The sequence below is a fragment of the Chironomus tepperi genome, unplaced genomic scaffold (genome assembly GCF_022539635.2).
Source record: "Chironomus tepperi strain 1889 unplaced genomic scaffold, CSIRO-AGI_Ctep_v1 contig_354, whole genome shotgun sequence".
In the NCBI taxonomy this organism is placed as follows: domain Eukaryota; kingdom Metazoa; phylum Arthropoda; class Insecta; order Diptera; family Chironomidae; genus Chironomus; species Chironomus tepperi.
The window spans coordinates 655,410-675,577 of NW_027226476.1; the positions used below are offsets into that span (position 1 = coordinate 655,410).

Here is a 20,168-nt window from a genome sequence, read left to right on the forward strand (position 1 = left end):
CGATAAACACACATGAAATTTAAATTTTGCCTTCTAAGTCTATTGATGGATCATGCCTTAAGACTTTTGTTAAATGCTTCTGATGAAATGTAGGAAGATGCACGAGATTTATGAATTTTTTAGAGAGAGTTGATAAGTTAATGTTGAAATAGTTTCTAAAACAAAAGAATGTCTTTAATCTTTATGGAATTAAAACAGAAGAAAATGAGAGTTTTTATCTTGTTTGAGTTTTTAGGTCTATTCTTTGGTCTGTATTCACTTTTATTGCATCGCTGCGCCTCTAATTCTGTTCATCACACACATATGTGGTGTTCGTAGTGTGTCAAGTGCTCGATAATTTCGTTTTAAAAGTTTCCAATCCAATGTTACAGTTTGCCATCTTTAGAGGAGATATTTATGTATCTTAACTGATATTTCTGATAATTCTGAAAATTATTGGTTATTAAGCAATCATATCTGAAGCACCTTCCAACTAGTTTCCTTCTTAATATTTTTTTTAAGCATCCTAATAATAAAATGTTGAGAAACTTCACAACAGAGTGCTAATAAACAACATCCAATTTTTAAAATATAGGTGATCCCAATAGCTCAATGCAAAAATCTTTTTTTTATTGAAATATAATATTTTTCCTAAACGGCTTTATATTCATTTTTCTATTAAACATTTCATGGTTTGCCGTTGGCATAAAAATATTTTTTATATACTTTAAGTTTTTAATGTGCTTACATGAGACTCTTCAGGGGTTTTAGTGGTGATTGGAAAAAAGAGTTTTATTTTATTGAGTTAAGATGTTTAGTTTGCATTAGACTGACTTGAGATATTGATTTAATGTTCTTGGAATATCTGGTAAACAAAGTTAGATCTGTTTTAAAGTTATGAATGTTTATTTTGGGAGATCCATAATGTTTTGATGAAATCTGAGATTATGATTCTCTTAGAATCAATTTACTAACTTAATCAGTCATATTCAAAATGTAGAATATGCTGGGCACCCCTGAACAATTTTTAACATCCGAAACTTCATGAAATCAATAAGAAGTTTTGATTCCCAATTTATTTACCACAAGAAAACTGTTCTTTTGCCTTTTAACACTCGATTAGCATCTTGAATAGCCACAATAAAATTATTTCAAATGATTTTTGATTAATCGATCGACTAGCGTATGTGCTGTTTTGCGTATTTTGAACTCATCTCTTGAACTATTCATTAATTTATGATTAGAATGCTGAAAATCTCAAATTTTATGATAAATATTCTTTATTTATTTTTCCTCTGTGTGATTTTCTTTTATTTCAACGACGACCTCTAAGAAGAGGTTTTGTGTATTTTTATCAACGTCCATCCATCTATGTGAGCATTTAGAGTCTCGTTTTGTTTTTTTGCGCGATTACTTGTTTTAACACAAATCATTTTTTACACGTTTCACGAGAAATAAAAAAATGAAACTCCTCAAAGAAAGATGAAACCGGTATTCAAAAATAGCCATAGAGCGTTTGAAATTAAAAAGAGACATAGGAAATGAGATTTGTGTGTGATAAAGATGCGCAACATTCACTAAATTTGTGTATGTCGTACATGAATGTTTTCACAAATTTTACAACATTAGATTCATACATGGGAGATAATGAAGAGGAAATACGATCATTACAATGATAAATTAAGAAATATTTATTTTAATTAGATTAAAATAAGAAACTTTCTCACACACCGATTGTCTAATTTGAACAAATATCATCGTCATCGTCTTCCTACACATTAATTTTCACATGTGATCCGGCAAACACATGTTACAATTTTTGTAAAGCAATAAAAGACTTTGCTACTATTTATAAATCATGAGTGCAACAAAGCAGCAAATCAATCAGTTGGTGGAAATTTTCATCATTTGTCTAGTCTAACACAAATGCCCAAATGTAAATCATAAAGTTGAAAAATGAGTGAATTTAATTTATAAGTAGAAGAAATAGAAAATTTTAAGAGTATTTACAGAAAGAAAGTTTCGGCTTCCTGGCACATGAACTTAAATTTTGAAGAGACTTGTGCTTCATTGACATTTAATGTCGTCGGAAGTAATTTTCGGATTTGTTGATTGGATTCAATCAAGCTAATGAGAATATGTGTCAAATTAACGCTTACTTATTGATGAGTGAGGTGTTTGTTGATTTTTTTTGGGGAAAATTAAATGATGGGGACAGTTCGAAAACGTTTTAGGATCACTGCTACTTGGGAAATTATTTACCCGGGCAACACAAAGTATACAAAAGCAGGCATGATGAATCCATACGGGAACTAATTAATGTCAGAACTGTATTTGTAAAAAGACAGTGAGACTCCTAAAACTGTCATTGTAAAATCCCAGCAATAAAATATTCTGAACAAGTCGAAACAAAGAAATATTTTAAATTAAAAAGGCAAACCGATAAATTGATCAGACATAAGAATAAAGTATCTGATTAACACATCAAATTTGCATGAATCTGCTAAATGATATCCAAAACATTGCGTGATCTTCATGAAACAAAATATTCACATTCCAGTTTAATGACTTCATTAATTACTCAAAATAAAAAGTAAATGCGCTTTTGGACATTTTACATCCACAACAACTTTTCTTTCTAAGCAAACTTCCTATTCATAGAAACATTATTATGAGTTATTGGATGATCAGATTTCTCTAAAGTATTTCATTTGTAGATGATGGAATGCAAGTGCCTTATTATTAATTTGTATTATTGCCACACAGATTTCAATGTATAAATGATCTTCCGCGAAAGTTATAAATCTTTTTTTATGATTTTATTTTCGGCTTTTCATTATGCTCATTCTTTTCATTTTTGGTTCACAACGAAAAATCATTAACCGCACATAAATGAGCAGCAAGAGACGATTAAATTGGAAAGATGATGTCAGATTTTTTTTTTTTTTGATATTTTGAAAATTAAACAAAAGTTATGTCTTGTATTTATAGTATATACAGATATTTATAAAAGTTTATAAATTTTTATTATGCATAAGTCTTCATTAAGTCTTCTTATTTTACCGCTAATTGTTGAGACAAATATAAAGATTTATGACATCGACAATACGACGAGATCTCAATGATGATGATCATTATTTTGATCAGCATAAAGTGGCTGTTAGTGATGATGGAAAAAGAAAATAATGCGAGAGATTTCTCAAATGTAGTTCAACATTTCCATTAGTTAGAGCCAGCAATAATATCGATAAGAACTGTGTAGATAGTAGAAAATGAAAATTTCTCATACTTTCACTATTAGTCAAGATAATTTGTTCAACAGGAAATTGAAAATGAAATTCTTAGGAAAGAAAATGAGACTTTATTACCTGCCTTACTACTTCTTTTATAAATCCATCCATACTATATCTTTATTTTTTTTTCACTTTCGCAGGTATCTGTCAAATAAATTCATCACGTTGACATCTTCATTGATGCAATCATCGGTACAAAGATGTTTCAACAAAAAGACAGCAGCATGTGGACAGCAAATGTCCAAAATTACAACAATGGTGTGAAGCATCATCAGCAAATCAGTAACAATAGTGCTATAAATCAAACGACAACAGCAAATAACACTAATAATTCCAAATCACATCATCAATCTAAGTCGTCATTTATTAAGTTTCTGAATCCATTTAGTAGTAATAAAAGTAAATCACAGACAATTAGTGATAATAAAAAAAATAGTGACAGTGATCAAAAGACGAATAGTGTTAAAGCTTTGAAACAATTTTGGAATGATCAGATAAAGACTGCAAAATCGTCTGAGAACTTAAGTCAAAAGAGTGCAACAATAAAATATTTTTCGCAATCAAATGATAGTCTAAATGATTGTCGACGAACCGAGAAATCACTAACATTAGATAGTAGTTTAAGGTATCCATTAGATGATTTTAATAAGTTTAAAGACGCTAATTTTGTGAGAAATAAGAAAAGTAGATTATTTGGTGGATATAGTGAGTGTAATCAACAATTAGATCCAGTAAGAGTAAGAAAATATTCACGAACCGAAAGTTCAAACCTCAATGACAGTCACTTTCCACAAGTATCAGCGACCGGTGGTAAAATTCATTGGGCAAAACGTGACGACATTTTCACAGCAAAAGTCAAATCTCCAACCGAGAATACAAATAAGAATATTGATAGCATCATGTCGGTGAAAACAAATAAGACAAATGGTTCTGCTGCAGCTGCCTCCTCCTCAACATCATCTACAACAAACAACAATAACGGGAAAACTTTTGAAAGTAAAAATCTTGAAAATGTTGTTAATAAATCATCGAAAACATCGAGGAGTGCACGATCCGATTCCATGACCTCATCTATTGCAAGCTCAGTAGGATCAACAAATTCCTCTAATACGAATAGTGCAAGTAGAAAAATTAGCTTTAAAACCAATCCTTCAACAACATCATCATATATGAATAAGAAGCTTGCGGCAAATAATAGCGGCAATAGTAATAAAGTAGCACAGATTGCTCAAAGATTTAATCAAATGATCCAGCAGGATGCCACAATATTGGAAGAGGTAAAGAAACGTGGTGGATTAGTGGTACATCGGTCAGGCGGTCGTGTATTTAAAATTAAAGAAGAGAAAGCAGCGACAACAGCATCAGTATCAACAGCAAGTAGTAGTAATAGCGATAAGGGAAATGGAAGTCTTACAAAGAAATCCATTAATAACAATACAGTGGATGATACATCTGCAGCGATATCTGATGATGCAATGAGCTTACCAAGCATTGGCAAAAACAGCACAAGGAAGAAGAGTTCATTAAGAAAGCGACCGAGTATAAGAATTATGGTTGAATCGCCTCGAAAAGATGGAAATGGCAATGTGCTCTCAAAACGTCAATTATATGAGGCAAATGTTGTAAACAAAGAGACGATTGTTATTAAGCCAAAAGTACCAGACAAGAGCGAACGAGTATTGGCAAAAACAAAAGAATTGAAGAATAAGAAGATGTTGAATGAAATTATGAAGACTGAAGTAACAAAAGTTGTAAAAACTAATGAAACAACAACAAATGCATCGAATATGGAATTAAGTAATAATAGTAATACAGATTTAAATAGCAATATCAATAACAAGAAAGATGAAGAACAACTGCCTAAAATCGATGAAACAATTGAGCCAATCAAGGACACTATACCATCAAAAACTAATTTTAGAAAAATCTACGATAAGCTCACATTTAGATCAACATTTTTATATGGCAAGAAGGCCCATAATAAACAAGAAGTGACATCAACGTGCTCAGTACAAAAAGAAATAATTGTGACGGAGGTCAATGTTGATGAAAAGGAAGATGAAATTGAGGTAGCGGCTGAAAAAAATAAGCCATCTAATGACGATCAATCGTCTACATTAGCAGCCGATATTGATGATGATTTTGAACTTAAGCCAATTGATTTAAATCTTAATGTCTATTTCAACAATGAAAATTTATCAAATAACGTTACAGAGGTTGAAAATATCACGAGTCAAGGCCCGCCAAACCTAGACTCACAGATAAATGATGTCACAATAGAGTCTATAAATGTAAATTCCAAACCTGAAAATCAACAGCAACAGCAAGCGACAAACGAGATGAAACCAAACAGCTCATTTTTATTTCGTACACAACCATCCACAACAGCTTGTGATACATTCATTCGTAGCATGCTCAATGAGAATTCTATACCAAATGATGTGGATAATATTGAAGCTAATTTACCATCAAAAACCAATTTGTCTGCCTCAACTGGTAGTGTCGACTGTAATGGTGACGATAAGTTGAATGTTAAAGTCGAAACACAAGAAGAAAATGATTATGAAATAATTTCGAGAGAGGACTCGAATGACAACGACATTGATATGCTTGCGAAAATGCAAAAGAGGAATTTCGAATGTGATGACATTGATGACAAAAGTAATAATGCCAAAACTGGACTGAATAATGAGACAGAACGGATAGTTGAGATAGAGATTGAAGAGGAAGAAGAGGAAGAACAAGTAGAAAATATTTATCAATCATTGTGCGAAGTGAAGGGTAGTATAATTAATGGCGGTGACACAATGAGTGTTAAAAGCTACGAATCTTTTGAGAATTACGATGAGATAAAGCAAAATATTTTAGACAATAAGATCAATTTGTCAGATATTCTAAAATGCGAGGACGACTACATTTTCCCAGAGGCTATTAGTGAGATACCACCTGAATTGCCTGCACCGCGTCAAAAGAACTCCATACCAAAAATTTCATCACCAATATTAACTTCCACAACATCTAATCTAGTTCAAGCCAATTTGTCTGTGCCAAAGCTTTGTAATATAAACTATGAATTACAAAAATCAAACAGCTGTAACTCAACAACATACGAGAGAATAACATACGATCAATTGCCGAAACATTCAAAACAACAACAACAAACATACCAACCATTACCACCACGAAACAATACAAACAGCAATACAAATATAAACAAAAACATTCAACAATCAACAGAAAACATTTATGATACAATCAAAAACGGCGATACACGTTCAATATCGACAGACTATGAAAAAATCCCCGAGCATGATAACAGTTGCAATGATAAAAATATTCGACGAAAAGATACTCAACGGAAGCCGGATGATTGTGAATCATTTGACATGAGCGATGATGGTGACAATCCATACAAGAATTCCAAGAATGATACAATGTCAATAATATCCAACTGTTATGAAAGTATCAGTCTAAAACAGAGCTACTCGACAATTAATCAAATATTGAGGCATGCGATATCAACATCAACTTTATCATCTGAGCATCGTATCAATAGTATTTATGGAATAGGACAGAGTTTAACGCCACCAAGTGATAGGAGTGGCGGTAGCGATAATAGTGATGAGTGGATTGATGTGGAAACGGAGGATGAGGCTGATACTAATGATCGATTTATTGTGTAAGTTTTATAGCTGTAATGCTAATAGCTGTTGATTAAAATACCGTTAAAATATGTTTACAATGTTCATTAATATTCTATTTCCTGTTCTTATTATCTTCCCATCAATTTAGTATCTGTAAGAAAACCAAAACACATCGAAATGCTGATTGGTCGCGATTAATTCGCCAAAAGCTTGACGAATGGGATGGTAAGTGAATGAATAATAATATTTTTCCTTCCTTCCTCTCGCCACAGACGTTCTCCCCATGAAATCTAGATTAGATATGAAAGCATTTTTATTATTTTTTAGGCTTAGATAGACATAAATCATTTTATATGCTCTCTAAGCCTATCAAACTATCAGCAATTTATAGCTGATATGCACATTACATTGTTTTTTACGACATAACAGACGTCTTAAAGCTATTTGTGTTTGCTGCTGTTCGACAGCACAAAACAAAATTTCTTTTTTTCTTCCATAATTTTTGCAATATCATTCACGAGTATGTATGCTACGGTTGACTTCTAATTGATCTAATTTCCTTTTCTTTTTAGTAATTTTAAACGTAATATGCTATAGAAAATGAAAAGTCTTTTCTATGCATGTCTACCCAACGAACAGGTTATAATTTTTGTTTTTGTACTCGATCAATTGAATGGCATTGCTTATGTACAGATAAAGAATGTAGGAATATAAAATTGGGTCTTCATTGATCGTTTTATTTCTATGAATGGATATAATAGATTCACTTTCGTGCTCTTATTGTCATGCCATATTGAAAGTGAGAGGTTGATGACAATGATTTGTCGGTCATGTTGACATAATAGGTTTTTTGTTTGCTATAAAGGTTCCCTTTTCCGTACGCGACTCAAGGCTAAATGTGGAACACGATTAGCTTGATGATAAACAATTTTCTTCATGAAAACAAATCGTCATAGGTGATATTTTTGTTATCGTTACTTCCATCAATTTAGCACAAAACCGATAAGTATAGGATTTATCGCATGGCGGCATTAGTGAGATTAAAGTTAAGATGATTAGGATGAATTTCTGTAGAAAATAGATAAAGTTAATCAGAGATTATTACATTTCAGCTCACTGTTTGTCACATACTGTGTAATGGGTCGATGATCAGCTACTATTGTATTAGATTTGGCAGTTATAAATTAGTTTTTATTGTCGATTTTATTGCTAAAGAATTGAGATCTCATGTATTATAATATTCAAAAGAATGTAGTCCGATCATTGATAATAATTGGCAGTTTTAAGATATGAATCAGAACTATTGGATGACTCATAGTGGAAAGTTAGACGCACTTGCTGAAAAATGTGACGTGCTGCTTTAAACTAATTATCTCAGTAATTTAAACAGCATTTAAGGAGTCGGCAGTTTTAAAACATTTTTTTGTTACTTGTAGTGTCCATGACTTCTCATGTCAAACACAAAACAAACTTCATAATTTCTCATAATTTAACATGCTTCCCATATTTTTGCCATATGTCGCCACAAAGACAGTAAATTTCCCTTTGCCATACATGTAACCGAAGTAATTTTTGTTGCAATTTCCGTTATGGTTATCTCCAGGTGTAGATAAAACAGGTGATAATGACACCACAAAAAGTTATCAGGTTGTCGATATTTCATGTCGCAAGCGTACGCAAATGCCAAATAAAATTAATCATGAATAATATCAATTTATTAGTCGAATGTCAATATAAATATCAATAGAATTAAGCTAAGATATTGTATTTTATCATCGTCGAAATGTACACAAAAATCTGCTGATTCTTAATTAATAGAACCGGAATATATTCATATTGAAATACTTCCTTTTGTATCTTAAATTCTATATCAGTCTAATGATCGGGTGAATCATCACTTTTGAATTTTAAATTTCCTTAATTCAGCTACCTTTCAGTCTCAAAATCAAGAATCACATCATATATTGAGCTTAAGAGCATACATAATTCTATTTCCAGTCTAAAAACCTGATGAAATAAACATTATTGTTGCCAAATGTTTGTCATTTAAATAACAAGTGGCGTGCGTTCTCAAAACAAGGCATAGACATAAAATTCTTTTATTGCTCAGCCATATAGTTGTGGATAAAAATTAAAGTATCAAGTCTTAACTGTCGCATATTAATGTCAACCCCCTTTTTCTGTGTTAATTTTGTAATAAGTGTTTGAAGAAGAAGAAAAGACTGAACAAAAATAACATTGAATAACAGTTCTCCGGTCTCCTCCTCTATAGCTGCAAAAGAAACCTTGCAAGCGCATCGAAATGCAGTTTAATTTCATTTGAACGCTCACATAAGCTCATTGTTAAGCACGTACTATGTGTCTGTATCTATATTTATTATTATTATTTGCTTAGTGAGAATATAATAAGGAACGGAAAAAAACTTCATTTTCTTTGTTACATCATAATGTGCAATTAATCTGCATCAAAAAATCATAATCCGCACTCATTTCAATGCATCTGAACATCAAATGTAGATCATCAATTTTCACACAAGCCTATTTTTATGAATGCATGCATTTATGCTCATGACTTATATTTTTTCACACATTGAACAGCAATTACTGTTTTACTATAACATAAGCGAACTGAATGAATGACGTCATTCATGACGAGTGTCTTTTATTCACCACGATCAACTCGCGCTTAAAACTCGTTGTGGTGAATTAAGTGTGGCGAAAAAAGTTTAAATTTATTTTGAACGTTGAAAGCTTTTATTCATGCTCTCTAAAATTTATATGAATTGTGTGAAATTTTATAATTCGAGACATAAAAATATTTTTAAGCATTTAGGGCTATAAAAAAATTAGAAACGCGAAAAATAAACTGAAATGTTGATGAAGAGATGCTGTTTTCTCTGGAAGAGATTAAAATTGATGATTTTTTTGTATTTGTTAAGTGAAAATTGTTGCTTCTTCAAAGGAAGTTCATAAATGTCAACAATCTCTGGTGATGATTGAGATAATAGACACACAAAGTACAGATAAAAGGGAAGAAAAGTTGTGTGTGCGTCTGAAAATAGAGAGATGATGCCAATTTGCATTAACAAGACATCTCCAGGAAGCAGCAAATATCTTCCACAATGCAATTAACAAAACGCACAAAGTGCCAATATCCGCGAGGTATTTTTCACAAGATCTCATTAATGTTTACTACCGATGATGATATTTTCGCGTTCAAAATGTGATTCTATCGGGAAGTCTGCAATTTATTAATTTCATAAATATGTTTAGCATGCGATTATAATTCTGCAACAAAATAATATAATTAAACAGACGTTGGAGTAGATTTAAAAAACCTGTTGCCGCGCCATGCAAATTTTTATCGGCATCACTAAAATATGTGACTTTAAATCTATTTTTGATTTAATTTTCCTCAACTCCAACATACTTGTACATTAAATGAACATTTATATGCATATATAAATCATTTTATTAACTAAATTCTTGACATGACTCTATGTATTTCTTAGTTGAAAAATTATTAAGCTGAAAAAATTGAGAACTTATGACCTAATACAAACAACATACACCATTAAGTCGTTTACTCAGTCAATATAAACTTTAGCCTGGTACAATAATTTTACAAGGCAATCTTGTTCAATTCAATTCATATATATAAACTTCTTTAATGAAACATGAACACAGAAATTGATGTTAGTAATGCCTCACACACTAGCAAATATTTTGATACCAAAAACTATTACAATTACTCGAAACGAAGTCAAAACAGTAAAACAGAAGAGATTGAGCTTAAAAACTTTTAATAAGTTAAGTCGATCCGAGAAGAAAAATACATAAAAATGAAATGGAGGAAAGAAAAACAGCAGATTTAAAGCAAAGACAATGAAGAATAAAAATAAAGTACATGGCAGGGCTTTTAAACTTAACAGCTATCGTGATCTCATCATGAGATCTTCGCGTAAATTGCTCTTTTGTTTCTTATTGCATGTGTTCACTGTTTGTGCAGTAGCAATGAGAGATTTATTTTGTCAGTTTGGATTGTCTATTGTTGTGTTTTTGGTGTTGAGAGAGAATTTAAGATTATCAACGGTTTTTATATGAATTTTAGTTATCTTTTTTAAATATTAACGAAGTATTTTGACTTTTAACGGTTTTAATGAATAATGTATCATTAAAAAGGTGAAAGGATTCATATGGATTCACATGAATAATTTCGATTGCATAAGAATAAGTTTGCAATAAGTCCAAATTTATCGAAAAGAAATTATCACAATTAATTTAATCTCTTAATGACCATTACAATAAAGCTTCATAAATCTCCATAGTCAAACAAATCAAATCACCAAGAAAATCATCTTTAATGAAACTCCATAATATCAACTTTCAAATATTTATTAAAATATATTCACAACAAAAAATTAATTTAATTTAAGATATAATCCATCAACAGTCCAAAAATAGATGCGTCATCATCATTTATAAGATGATATTTAACTTATGCTCAATTCAACACAAACACATGAGTAAAAAATTCATTAAATTTACAGCTCACACAACAACCAAAAGATCTTTCCATGAAAGGAAATTGAGTAGTGTTGGTAGTTGCAAGTTGATTGAGTATCTCTCTGAATTTTGTGTACGAATTTTTAATACTTTTATTTCTCAGTTGCTTTTCTGTAATTGTGGACTGCGGGTCGAAAATTACGTGTTCGCGGTTTTGTATTGTATTGAAATTTACAATAATATAAAAATATAAATTGTGCAAAAAAAAGCTCTTTTGTAAGGCTAGCTGTGGATATTACATTTAATGCCAATATCAGAGTGTCAATTTCGAAATGCAAAAAATCAAGTAGCTAGCCGGAGAAGAGTGATATGCTAGTGTGAATATATAATGTGATTAAAACGAAGCAATTGTTGCATATTAAGGAATAAAATGAAGGAATTAGCGATATTTAAAATTGCATAAATGAATGAATTGCGATTTTTTACGGATATTTAGTCTAGTTCATTGCGATTCATATATGCGATTTTTGTAAAGTGAAAGTAAAAAATTAAAATCAAAAGTTATTTTACCTTTTTCTAAAAAAAATAAATATAAAAACATGTGCTAAGGAAAAATGGAACATAATTGAGATGAAAATGGAAGGAATTATGTGGCTTTGTAATATAGATTGTCTCTGAAATTGTATTGAAAGTATTTCAATGCATCGTTCAGCAATTTTGTTTTGTTTTGTGCTGTGGTGTCGACTTATTATTTGCAATAATATATAGCATGAGATCATAACCGTGTCCACAAACCATTTGCCATTCCTATATGGCCATTGTGCGTAGAATTAAATCGTGTTTCATTTCGGAAGTTCATTATTATTACTAATCTCACTTCTTCTTCTTCTTCATACCTACTATATTTATTTCGTGTTGGATTTAATGCATCAATGAAGAATTGAATATTAAAAATGAAATTTCAATGACCCACAATACACGCCAAATAGATTTTCTGCTTCCATTCTACATTAAAATAAAATTGACTGCACTTTATTCATCGCTACCATAAATCTTTTTATGGCAATAATGTGGATTAACATTAATTCTGTTATAAAATTTTAGTCTCATTTGTTCAGCTTTCTGTTACAATTTTCTACTGCCAGTGCTGTTGCTCTTTTTTTTATACATTTTATTATTATGTGAAAGAGAAATCGAGATCAGAAATGCAGAGATCAAAAGTTCAAGCATAACACATGCACATGTACATTACATCGTCAATAATATTATATCAAAGATTATTTAATAGCATTTTTCTGTGTTGTCTGTGCAGATTCATGCTGCTCCTCTATAATTTTGCGTGTGAAACATTGTCTTCATGTGTTTGTACATAATTAAAGTTCTTCTAGTGCAGATCTTTTATGTTCAGTACATTTATAGATATCGAGATGAAGAGAAAAAAAAGAGTTCATAAAAGAGCATTCAAGGATGAAGTTATAACTCTTTTTATATATATAAAATTTTTTTTATGTAAATTATTTCTTTTAAAATCCATTCCATTCTACGCGCTACATCAGTGGTGGGCAACCTGTGTATCGCGGTCAAAAATTTTTGAAAATGCCATCAACCGAATGCCGTGTGCGATATCGGTCGAGGCATACCACTAAGGTGTGACTGTGAAAATAAAAGGTTGCCCACCACTGCGCTACAAGCTGAAACATACAACCAATGAATGATCTTTTTTACCTCTCTCAAGGTTCTTTTGTGCATTTCATTATACAGCTTTTTTGCTGTTTCTTGTTTCTAAAGAGTTTTTTGCTATAAATCTAATAATAACAAAAATAATGGCGAAGATTTAAGCTGCACAAGATGGCCTCTGTATTCGTGAGCTGGACGTCAATTGACCGGATCATATGAGTCAAGTGTTTATTGAAATTTGCATTTTTAATGAATGCATGAATTGTGCAATTAAGAAAACTCGGAGCTTAATTTTTTTGTCTGAATTTCGCATATATGTGTAAATATTAGCAAATATAACTTAGACTTGAAAACTTTGTATATCTACCTCAATATTTTAACTCTGGATAGCCTTGATGAATGGAATTGAGGTATAAGATCTTCTGAATTATAAAATATATAAAATAATCCATGATTAATGATTGAAAAATTTAAATTAATTTTCTAAAGACAAGATCCAAATCATGTGGGATGTGTTGGAGATTATCCGACTTATGGCACATCATTTTTTAGCTGATCTGTCTAAAAAAAAATTATGAAAATTTGAGTGCAATTTACTTGAAATTAATTCAAGACATGATAAATGACCAATTTCTGTCAGATTCAATTTACCGCACTCCTTAATGCTAGTTTGTTCAGTCACCTGAAGTCTTAAAGTATGCAATATCCTCCAAAATATCAAATGTCAGATTTGTACTTCCCAGAAACATTCAAAAATGTTTGAATAATCAACAGGAACTAAAAAAAGAATGTAACTGTTAACTTAACATACAAAAACAACGACAATACTGTACAGCTTCAATAGAACAGCTTTGTTAAAAAAATTAGCCTATTCATTTTTGTAAAAATTGATGAGTTTCTTGATCTGTCAGTTGGAATTCTCTTTCTCTTTAGCAAAAAACAAAGCAAAGCCACAAGTAGGTAATCCATCATGAATCTAAACTTGATATGTCATATGTGGTTTCCTTTGGAATTCTTCTAATCTGCTTTTGATGAAGGCCCCATTAGCTGAAGTGTCTCTCTACCTGTGTTTTTGTGTCATTAACAGAATTAGCTATTGAAAAACATTTTTTGATGCATTAAAAGTTGCGAAACTGATTGTGGTTAAAAAGTTGCAGAAATGGGAAGTTTGGACTTCCGATAAGTGAAGAGATTTTTATCAATTTGCTCAAGGGGGTTCCTTTAACACCGTTTATGTACTATTATGGGTATATATTTTAATCTCAGATAAGAGCTATTACTACGCATATATGGAAGGCATTATATGTAAAATAGGAAAAAGCTTTAAACGAAAATTGATTGACTTTTTGTTCGTTGAAAAATTAAATTAATGAGACTTTACGGAAAGAAATTAATGAAATTAACTGAGATTAATTGAATCCTTGGGGCGTAATTAGCAGCAAGCGATTGTTTTTTTTGGCAATTTAGCTCGTTTCCCTTTTCGGTAATTTTTGGTTCGGCAAAAAACATTATGAGCTGACTTGTTAATGCGTTTGAGACACAAGTCCGGTAATACCTACTCCATCATGTCTAAACTTGAGAACAAAATCACTTCGAAAAATCAAAACAAAATTTTTGGAAAAGCACACAACCGATGATTCATTCCTAATACGGTGAAATAACAGCTTTTAAATACAGAACAAAATATGGATAATGATATGAGTATGCAAATTTAATGACATATCAGAAAGAGATCAAGCTAAAACCCGGAACGAATGAATTCAAAACTAGTAATAGAAACTTAATGAAAAAGTTCAAGTACCAAAGTTCAGATCTGAAATGATACGAATGATGGACGCCATTAAAGCTTCGTTCATTGCTTTGACTTGCAGCGGTCTAGTAGGAATTATTTTAATCGTAAAATATTCTATTGACTTCATATATTCAAAGGCTACAAAGACGCCTAAGACTTTCAGATTTGATCAGTAGGCTGCTTTTGATATTTCAATAAAACATGCAGCTCGCGAACAATTTCGCAATTCAGCCTTTGATTCGATTTTGACCAAATACACTTAAAATATTTATTTTGGTGACATTTACAATTTTAAAGATTGTCTGCAAATGACACCAAATATGGGTGATTCAGGTTTCCATTTATTTTTGCAAATTCAACCTTAAGATGTCATTGATGAAGCTTAAGACTTTAGAATGAGAATTTAATGATGATGATGGAATTCTTTTGATGATTTTCACAGTTTGTCATTTTCTGGACTTTATTTTTGGTCAAAAGATTTATCTAAACTATGATTGATCGTGACTGTTTTTTATCATATTTTTTTTAAAGCTGTCAATTTTGATTCTGATGGGAATTAATTTTGGTTCTCAAAATTCCATTATAAGCTATCCAAAAGAACAATTCAAAAGCTATTGAACAATTCCTTACCTTTCCGCAGACTTTATTTATAAGCTATTTATTCCAACATTACAAATCACCTTACAATATTATGAGCCTATTCATAAGAGCTGAAATATATTACCATAAAATCCAACACAATATGGCTAAAAATCCAGCAAATTGAACAAATGTTATCAGTTTTCTTTTTGTGCAAAACTTCTTTTTATTTTCATGTAAAACATTAACTAAATCACTTTTATACTGTTTTTGTACATAGTCATTGAGGTCATTGTCAGCTTTATTGTCACAATCGTATTCGTTGCTAAACCCTTTTTCTGTTTAACAGCCTCAAAATGTGATACACTATTTTTTGATCAACTCTGATTTTTTTTTCTAGTATTAAGTATTAAGTAACAAGTTAATTCCTGGCTGATTTATAATCATATTGATCAATGATTACTTGTAGGTCATTAAATGCCTTATGTAGTTTTTGATACAAGTAATCATCATAGTTCCGGCAGCTTCAAAAAATCATGAATGGCTCTTAAGTCAAGATATTTGCTGACTTTGAATAAATTGTCCGTAAACTCATTGCCACCAATATATATCCATGAAATTATATTAAGTACTTGATACGCAAAAAAATTCAAACTCACTGCATCAATTGTTGATTGTTAAATTATAGACGGTGCAGTTTCTTCATGAAAGAGGCGTTTGAGATGATTTTGTTGTTATTTTTATAAGTTTATTAGTCACATCAGGTGGATAGTCCGGTTTTTGCAGCCGAATGACTCATAATATTTTTTATGCCACCATTAGTCGATAATCCAGTTATTGAGTAAGATAGGAAAACCTGCAAGTTCTTTATTTCGTCTCTGTTTCCAGAAGGTGATAGAAATTAAGCATTTGCGACAACATTTTAATGTCTTCACTGTATTATTTTACGATCATTCAGATGACAAAGTCACACAACACAAAACTTGTTTTGTGCCTCAAAATCCCAAAAGAAACAAATCACATTAATTTATCGTCTTTTATATATTTTTAAAGTTCATTGGGACTGTACCATTTGAAATTCTCGCCTAAATCACTCCCATATTCTCAATTAAATGAAAAGACACAGTTTGCATGAAAGAAAGAGATTGTTTATATGTGTGATGTAATTATCAACAAGCTCCTAACAATTTAAGACAATATCTCCGATCTGTATTTGTATAGAGTGCTTAATTGCTTAAATTGAAATATCTACAACTCTCTAAATGTCACCGGGTTAAGTTGTTTCACATTGAGCAATTTGGTCAATTTTTATAGTTTTCCTTGTGTCATGAATTACACATATGTATATGGATTCAATTTGAGGGAAAGAATTGCATAATTTACTGTACTCATTTCTCCTCCTTCCCATCAACAGACACAAAAAGTCATGTCAAACGGAAAACCGTGTAATAATGATGAAAATACATAATATATTATAAACATGCAGAAAATAAAATAAAAGCGAAATTGAAAGCGTAGCGGGTGCAAAAAAAGACAATGCTTTGGCTTATATGAGTTAATTGAATGGCCGTAGTGTGTGAAAAATCTAAATTGTTAAAAGGCTAGTAAGAAACTCACTGTAGGAGGAGGTTAGAAATACATTAATGCCTAAAGCGATTTTTCTTCTGGAGTTTATATTCGGGGAATTAAATTTAATATTGACATACATTTAGAACTCAACTAAGCGTGGTATTGGTGATCAAGTTGTTACTGTCAAGCTTGACTGTTTTGTGATAAAATTGTAGTTTTAATGAGCGTAATTTTGATAAATATTTACATCTTCTAAGTATTGAGCTAGTATTATAGAAACACGATTTGAATATTGTGGCAACAGATGCTTGACGTATTTTATGCAACAAGTGCAACTGCATGTATGCTTAGATGTTTTAGATTGAAAAATTATTGAATTTTATTTCATACAAAATATGCAAATTTTTTATTATTTCTGGCGGCAAAAAGCTCATTGCCATTAATTAAAATTGCTAGTTTATGTCTCTAAATATTGCTGATTAATTTCAAACTATAGAATTTAAAGTCATATTAACGACCAGTTGCTATTACTAAGCAACGCATTTACAAAAGCGTCAGCTAGTCCAAATATGAATTCAGAAATTCTAAAATTAGAAATGAACATCCCAAGATTCTTAAGAATACGGTAATCGACTTATAAACAACCTCATTAAGTCAAAGTGAACCTCTAAACCCCCACACAATTCACTCTTAGAAAATTGTTTAAATCGTTTAGTGTTACAACTCATTGCAAAGTGGCTTGTTCTTTTTTCTTTACTAACTTACTTATTTCATGTATCTCATGCATGAGTCCATGTATACGTAACACAAAGCTTAACACAGTAAATACAATAATTACCGAAAAATCTCATTTTCGTTTGTTGCCTTTTGTTTTTACTTCATTCATTATAGCCGTTGACTGTTATTGCATATGTGCATATTTAGCACACGCTTTACAACAAGAATTTGAATATCTATGAACGAATACAAGGTAAAAAGTAACAACAACAGAAAGAAAAGAATATCTAGTTTTTTAACCGAGGCTTATTTGTAAATGGAATGAAGCTTAACGCAATGAGACAATGCGAAAAATAACTAGAGATTGAAAATGCTTTAGACCGGAACCATTTCATTGAAAAAATTGCAGATACATAGCGATGATTGTTGGGAATTTTGTTGCTAGTATCACACGCATATACTGACATAAGTATTCATGTTGAATTTAATTTCTACGCTTAAATTTTATTAGCATTCCTCATGAGCGTGATTTAATGCGATTTTGCATAATTTCTTCAAACATCTTATGTGCTTATTTTATGACGTGATGCTGGCTGTAGAGAAAGATAAATTAAATTTACAATCAATTAAGATACTTTTCTGTTTGTTTTGTTGCAATGCAAAACATTTTTCCTTTTGTTAGAAATGCCTATGAGTTATGAGTGATTGTTGCGAAATGTCTGGAGGATGGTTGGTGATGGAAGATAGAGTCATTGATGTTATTTGTAAGAAATTTCTTTCAAAATATTTCGAAACTTAAAAATATTGAATTTTTGAAATCAATTACAGTGTCAGAAGTATGATTTCTATTAACTTATATGGTTCATTTTCTTTGCGGGCATTTAAATCAACTGTCGTCCTACACATTCACTGTGCTGTAACAGGACATCACTTTTTAATTGAAATTGTGGGCATTAATTTCTAAAATATCAAATTATTTGATTGAAAACTTCAAGAGTGAAGTAATTTCTCATAAGTCTCGATGTAGACATACATGACGTGCTGTTGCTAATATTTTGTTTATTGACCGATATTTTTTTTTGCGAATGTGTAAATGTATTGAATAAGACTACCAGCAGGATGTCTGCGACCTTTGAACTTCAATAAGTATCTATAAATTGTGGCTTTAAAACATTCAAATTTGATGACTTTTAAATTTGTATTGGTTGATTTGACACAAAATTGCAGAAGTTAAGTCTTCAGCAGTTAAGGAATCAATGATTTTGACATCTGATACCTAAAAACAGCTGAGTAGTTTCTCGATTAAAAACAATAACATTGAATTTCACCAAAATCACAAGCTTTTCAGCAGTTTGCGATTAAAATAATCAGCCATAAAATTTGCATAACACCTATTATAAGGCGGCAAGACCTTGACATCTCATAAACTTCTTAAAATCGGAATTTACGGTAAACTTCTCAAAATTTATGCAAAAGTTTGTTTAATGTCTATAAATCGGCTGATAATGGATCAGTAAATAAAAATTGTGTTGAAATTGTCAAGGACCTGCCCCTTGTGTTTCATGCCATGACTTCCTTTTCGATTTCACGCTGCTTATGAAATCGTCATAAAATTTTTAAAAATTATATAAGTAGCATAAAAATTTCGAAGAACTCAGACGAGTTCAGTAGAAATTTCCTTTTATATGTTTTATGCCTTCATGTCTTTTATTATTTATGGCATCATTCATTCGAAAAAAAAATTGGATCCATTTAAGACGATTTTAAATAGCAATATTAATATTAATTACTTAATAGTAAAGTGAAATAAAAGCTACAATGAAAAAGAAGGTCTTTAAAGAAGCTGCAAAAAATTGAAGCAACTTCTTTCCAGTCCAGTAAATTTGATCCGGATGAATGATGATTTCTTATGGCTTATTCAGAGAATAAGTAGTCATATGACGTGTTGAGACAATTTAATTGTACAGTTGTCGAGTATCTTTGAATGATAATTTTGACAGCTCTACGGTTCCGTTTCATTTAATTATGATAGAGTGAAAATTTTTGTTTTTGATGAATTATTGGAGATGCTTCTTCCGTCAGAATAATGTTATGGACATGCATTTGAAATTTCTCTAGTGAAAAATGTTTGTTAATAGTTTTTTTGAGGCAGGGATGTAGCAAAGCTACTCAAGTATTTGTATGCCCAAAGCATGTGCTTGTCTTCCAATTTTGTCATTAAAGTTCTCCAAAATAACAACTCTGCTTCATTCAATTTAACTCAATGGGATGATTTCTTTTTTATTGTTTGCGGAGCTTAAAATGATGCCAAAATAAGCATTTTGAAGAATAACATTCGGGTAATACCGGTACCTACATACATAAAAACTCAGTTAATCAACGTCTACCTGTTAACTACTTTGTAAATATTAT

The 20,168-nt window shown here is 31.0% G+C and overlaps 1 protein-coding gene across 2 annotated transcripts in view; it reads left to right on the plus strand.

Moving 5' to 3' along the window:
- The window catches only part of Exn (Ephexin), a 46,051-nt gene that overhangs the window by 15,703 nt on the left and 10,180 nt on the right, over nucleotides 1-20,168 (plus strand). For both annotated transcript variants that reach the window (XM_070645800.1, XM_070645799.1), the window contains exons 2-3: nucleotides 3,413-6,951; nucleotides 7,065-7,141. In XM_070645800.1, the coding sequence (XP_070501901.1) occupies nucleotides 3,473-6,951; nucleotides 7,065-7,141 (3,556 nt within the window). In that variant the 5' untranslated portion in view covers nucleotides 3,413-3,472. The remainder of the gene's footprint in view (nucleotides 1-3,412; nucleotides 6,952-7,064; nucleotides 7,142-20,168) is intronic.